At 43.5% G+C, this 6,000-nt stretch overlaps 1 protein-coding gene across 1 annotated transcript in view; it reads right to left on the bottom strand.

Moving 5' to 3' along the window:
• Nucleotides 1-344: 344 nt before the first annotated feature.
• Nucleotides 345-6,000, bottom strand: part of LOC104276189 (proton myo-inositol cotransporter-like) — a 45,262-nt gene continuing 39,606 nt past the window's right edge. Inside the window, exons 5-7 of the mRNA XM_009872415.1 lie at nt 2,384-2,505; nt 2,100-2,252; nt 345-571 (exon numbers count right to left, since the gene is read on the bottom strand). Of these exons, the coding sequence (XP_009870717.1) occupies nt 345-571; nt 2,100-2,252; nt 2,384-2,505 (502 nt within the window). The remainder of the gene's footprint in view (nt 572-2,099; nt 2,253-2,383; nt 2,506-6,000) is intronic.

Below are 6,000 nucleotides of genomic sequence, written 5' to 3'. Positions count from 1 at the left end.
GTACTGAAGATGTAAGGACAACCACTGATCACCCAGGACAGCCTTCTGTACTCGTCTGGTACAGTGCACCCTACTAAATATCTCAGTATGGTGCAGTGTCACACACACTTGTTGCATTCACATAATTGTGGAATTCAATCTCTTTTGGAAGCCATTGCTTTTAGTTATCAAGAAAACACCAGCATATTGAATTTCCTCCCCAGTGGAGCATTTTTGAACATGAAGGCATTTTGAACTAGACAGTAGAAAGGAGAACCAGACCAGAAGCAGGGCAGTGAGGTCATCAGAGAGCTGCTTTTCCCCCAGAAGGCTTTTAAATGATTAAATACATCAGCAGCTGAAAATTATTCCACATCAGAAGCATCATTGTCAGAAAGATGGTAATTGCTTCCCTTCACCCGAATATACTCGATATACCTCCCTTCATCAGAATCTGACATACCACATGTACATAGCCTGTTTTCAAACAAAGATTCAATTTCCTCTAGCTTTTTCCCTTTAGTCTCAGGAAGGCAGCCGTAGATGAAAACCAGTCCCAAGACAGCAAACCCTGCGTAGAGGAAGAAGGCTCCTGCAATGTAAAACAATATGCACAGTCGGTTACAGAAGTTCCCATCCCTTCTCCGCTCCAGAGCAGAGCAAGCAGCAGGAGCAGAAGGCTGCAGATATGAAAGGAGAGAGTAAAAAGCAAAAGTTGGAGCAGCGTCGTTAAAACAACGAGCTGCAGGGCCGTGGGCGTAGGAGAAGGCTGCTTTATTGCATCGCTTCACAAAGGAGTAAATTAACAATGGCAACTTCATTTCACATGGAAGATAATATACATCTTTTTTTGGACAGGTCATTCTGCTGTTAAAACAAATAGCAATTAAACGGTTGCTTAGCCAATTAAAAATCAGATATGAAAGGCAAGAACTGCCTTAGTTTATCCTAATAGCAAAGGATGCACTATGACAACCCTCTAAAATGAGAAACTTTACAAAAAAGAAATAGTCAGGATTAAAATAATGCTTGTGACTACTACCTCTAATTATTATTTAAAAGTCCTCTGTGGAGACAATTAGCAGTGAGACAGAACTTATCCCCCCTGCCACCCACCTTACCTAGGGAGGCAGAGAAGGTATCAAAGTATCAACAAACTTTCAGTCTGCAGAAAAAAAGGCTCCAAGGAGACCTTATTGTGGCCTTCCAGTATCTCAAGGGGGCTACAAGAAAGCTGGTGAGGGGCTTGTTAGGATGTCGAGTAGTGATAGGACTAGAGGGAATGGATTAAAGCTAGAGACGGATCGGTTCAGATTGGACATTAGGAAGAAGTTCTTCCCCATGAGGGTGGTGAGACCCTGGCACAGGTTGCTCAGAGAGGGGGTGGACGCCCCATCCCTGGAGGTTTTTAAGGCCAGGCTGGATGGGGCTCTGGGCATCCTGATCTAGTGGGGGATGTCCCTGCCCATGGCGGGGGACTGGAACTAGATGATCTTTAAGGTCCCTTCCAACCCTGACAATTCTACGATTTACATGCTATGTATTCCTAGACTGATGACTCAAAGGAATGACGAGCAGAGCTGAAAGGCTCTGTACTAGTGATGATGTGAAGGTCACATCAACTCTCTAGCAGCTTAATGTAATTTAAATGATTTGTACTGGAGTGGCTGAACAGTAATCTGACAAACTCTCCACAGGCTCCAGCTGACAGGACTTAATCAACAGCTGGGAGTGGGGCAGTAGCATCTTAAATCGCTGTTTCCACAAGGACCATCTGAGATTGGCCTTGGATGCCATCATGAACCGGAAAATTGCAGATGCTTTGGGAATCAGCATATTCCATTAAGTTAAAAGTGGGTTTTTTTCCAGCATCCCTGTTTTAATCACCTGTCTAGGTTCTCAGTTAAGGACACACAAAAATATTTCTTACTAAAATTGGACCAAAGTCTACGAGCCAGGCAGGTTGTATCAGATCTCTGGTCTTATTAAACCACAACGGCTTGAGAACACTGAACTCACAGCTGACATTTCACAGCAAACCAACTGAACGACCCACAATTGGCAGAAAAATCTACCCACCGATTGCAGTACTGCATACACGGACGCATACAGTTTCTTACCATAGTAGGTCAGATATTCAGCCGTATGCAAAAACGTCAGGGACACGAGAACGTTGAAGACCCAGTTGACTCCAGAGGAACATGCGTTTCCTGTACTTCTAGCCCAAAGTGGGTAAATTTCAGAATTGACAGTCCAGGGCATAGGACCCATCCCTAAGAATCAGGAAAAAAGAACAGTCTCAGCTTAATGGCTGGACTCAAAACTAAATTTAACATGTAGCCTCAGCATTTGACATTTTACCTTTACAATTTTTAACTTAAAAGCAAAATCACACATTGCTTACCAGGTGCAAAGAAAACCAAGTACAAAATAAGGCCCAGAAGTGCTGTCCAAGAGTATGGAGTGGGGCAGAAATTGTATGCCCAGAACAAACCTTCCTTTTTGAAAACTGTTTCATTTGAACATCTGAAAAATAACAAAAAACTTTGTATTAAAGAATTTTCAGGGAAATGTGTGACACGTAAATATAAACATGGCATCTGCTGTCTTACGAAAAGCTGACAAATGTACAATTACGATGAAAAAAAACTTCATTCCTGGTAACTTATCAAGATCTTTGAGCCAAGTCCTATATTTAGAAATGTGATTTTTCCCAAGCTTAGAAAGATTAACCAGCAGAATGTTCCTGAATATAAATACCTGCCTTGTAGCTACTGAGCTCCTTCAAATGGCTAGTCTCGACTACGCAAGTGGTCTTATCAAAGCCAGTTCACATGAATATCATCACACAGTGCAAAAAATGCTGCAGCAGCAGGACTTCAACCTAAAGATGCTGCACGCAAGGATTTAAGGTCAAATGGAAGTTAGTCCTTACGTCTTTGACATGCTGCACACTTTGGGTGTAATCAGCAATGCCTACGAAGTCTGCCAAGGTCAAGTGCAGTTATAAGGAAAAGAAGTCTATACTCTCTTTTCTACATAGAAAAATAATTTAGAAGAAGGTAGCATTCCTAATTAGACAATGCAAATAAGAATCAGACCAGAGGCAAACCGTGCCTGAGCTACTGAAAGAAAAAGTGTCTCTGTTCCAAGGACTATTTCAAGTAATAGGTATGGAAACAAGGTATTTCCATCTCACTGTCAACAATACAATATACTTTAAAGGAATGCTGGCAACTTTTTGTTAGACTCTTTTTTTTTTTTAAAAATCAGCATTTGTTTAAATGGACAGGAAGTCATAACTGTAACTAGAGAAACTTTTCAGCTCCAATCACATAATTTGCTCCAGTCAAAAAACCACATATGTTTGAAAGAGAAGACTTCAGCAGACACCACCCTTTCATATGCAAACAATATTATATTCTTGAAGAGAAAAAAATCACAGAGAGCTGAACATCTGGATTATAATTTCCAGATGAGCTGAGCACTTCATGAAGGATACGACCTTCCTGACAGTAGGAAAACCAGAATGAAGATGCCTGAAATGGGTGACAGCTGCGCAAGGACTGGCAAGATGGTGGAGCAACAGACTCCTCAAAATGTTTCAGAGGACTTACCACCATTGCAGTTGACTTCCAAAACAAATTCAAACAAAACCTTCTCTAATTTTGCTACTAAGAAATGACCAGCCAGTCCCAGGTAGAACAGGAATGTGCTAGGCTCCAGTGGCCAACCCATCACCACCCTGGGGCAGAAATCTTCCTTATGCTGACACGGATGTACGAGCAGAACAACATATAAAGCAGGATACCACCATGAAGTCCCAAGCCTAATTTCAGGATGGCTGGAAATCCAATGTTCAAATACTTAGAGACATTACCTCGAGAAACCCTTGAAAAGCCCAGCCAAACCCTAATGCTGCCAAGACTTCAGCAGCATTTGTGCATTTGTGCAAGATTTGTGTATTTGAGCAGCACCGGACTGAGTGGAGCCAGCGCTCCTCGGTGAAATGCCAAGCCCTTGACGTGCTGCTGTCAAAGCGGTCGGTGCCGGTGCGCACCCTTCCACTCTGCCGCCCTTTCTGCTCTCCCTTGCCAAGGTTCCCCAGAAATCTCATCTCATCCAGCATATACAAATTCATTTCAGTCCTGAGGTGAAAAACACAGAGAACAGGCCAACTGAATGTGTCTCTCAAAGGTGCATCCCTTGTACAACAGGCTCGTGGCCTCCTCTGCTGCCTCACCACCGGACCACCCATCCACCTAAGATACCAGTGGCTTAAATGATGGAGATTTTTCACCTTTCCTCAGCCAAAAGTATTGCTGCAAATTCTCCATCTTGCTTCTGAATGTGCTGGTTTGGCCCTGACTGGAGGCCAGGAGCTCATCAAAGCCGCTCTATCACTCCCCTCTGCTTTAGATGGACAAGGGAGAGGGAAGATATAATGAGAGGCCCGTGGGTTAAGATAAAAACAGTTTAACATAGCAAAAGTAAAGACTGCACATGGAAGCAAAGATTATTCTCTACTTTCCATCAGCGGATGATGTCTGGCCGCTTTCCCAGGAAGCAGGGCTCCAGTACGCATAGCGGTAGCTCCAGGGGACAAACACAAACAGCAAATGTTCCCCCACCTCCCTCTTCCTTCTCGCTTTTATATCTGAGCTGAAGGCATATGGAATGGAATACCCCTTTGGTCAATCTGAATCAGCTGGCCCGGCTGTATTCCCTCCCAAGATGTTGCCCACACCCAGCCTACTGTTGGGGGAACGTTGGAAAACCACAGCCTTGGTGCTGTGTGAGCACTGCTCAGCAGTAGCCAAAACACTGGGCTGCTATCAACACCCTTTTAGCTATCGCTCCAAAAACACAGCACCGATAGAGCTGCTGTGGGAAGATTAACTCCACCTCAGCCTGACCCAATACACTAAGCATCAGCCCAGGTTACTTCTTCTGTCACTTTGCTCTTTCATGGCTCATTTCAGCTTTTCTTTTTATGTCACAAGCACAAGACACATATTAATTCCCTGTTAGTGTCCACCCTGATGGTTCCTGACCACGGGACGTACTCATCACCGTGCGTGGGGTTCATCAGGCTTGAGCTGTGTCCCAGGTGCAGGATGTACAGAAGGCTGAACTATGCTGGAGAACCATCCATATGTTTAAACTGGAAGTTCCTTACATGTTAAGAAATTGGTGTTTGAAACATTAATTACTGATGAATTAGTTAATTACTACACTCAGCCCTGTGCCCGCTCTGCACCTGCACCACTGCGAGATGACAGGATTACTCAGTTTTGCACCGTTCTAACATCACTTTCGCTTCTTTTGCTGTTACTCTAATTTCACTTGCAGGTGTTTGGTAATGAATACGAGCTGATTAGCATTTTAAAACATCCTGATGCTGAGACTGGTTTCTCCATTCTGCCCAGCCAGATCAGCAGCTCCTCAGAGAGGAGCCTCACACTTTCTCTCGAACACTACCGTAAACAAAGATGTATTTGTTTATTGTCTTACATCCATCTCCATCAGCGCAAACCAACCTGCTGATTCAGACAGACACCACCGCCGGGAGGTCTGGATGTTTCCTTCCCCTAACATCTTTCCCCAGATGTGTCCTACTTTTGACAGAGTGGAACACAAATGATACAAGAGAAAACCAGATGTCTCCAAAGCCTCCTGTAGCTGAAGCCATTCATCTATTCTCTGCTTTTGGCCCATAACTGAGAGGAAATTCTGCTGCAAGAAAGCAGATTCAGTGCATTGAAACAGGAAAAATGGCTCAAGAGACTATATCTAACAGAATGTAATAAACTGTGCTTTCTTTATTGTGCTTTCTTTACACTTCAGTAGTAAACCAGTACGGTACACAGAGAAAAAGCAGATACCTGCACTCGCTGGTGTCTTGCAGTGCTGGGTACATTCAAAAATCACACTCCTTCAAGGATTTGTTCAGCTCTGTTACTGTGCTAATTCTACTGCTACACTACTATTTCTACAAGATCTTTTATTTTGCTGAAAAAT

This window comes from Apaloderma vittatum, unplaced genomic scaffold (genome assembly GCF_000703405.1).
Source record: "Apaloderma vittatum isolate BGI_N311 unplaced genomic scaffold, ASM70340v1 scaffold1527, whole genome shotgun sequence".
In the NCBI taxonomy this organism is placed as follows: Eukaryota; Metazoa; Chordata; class Aves; order Trogoniformes; family Trogonidae; genus Apaloderma; species Apaloderma vittatum.
This window is presented reverse-complemented; position numbering and strand designations above follow the sequence as displayed.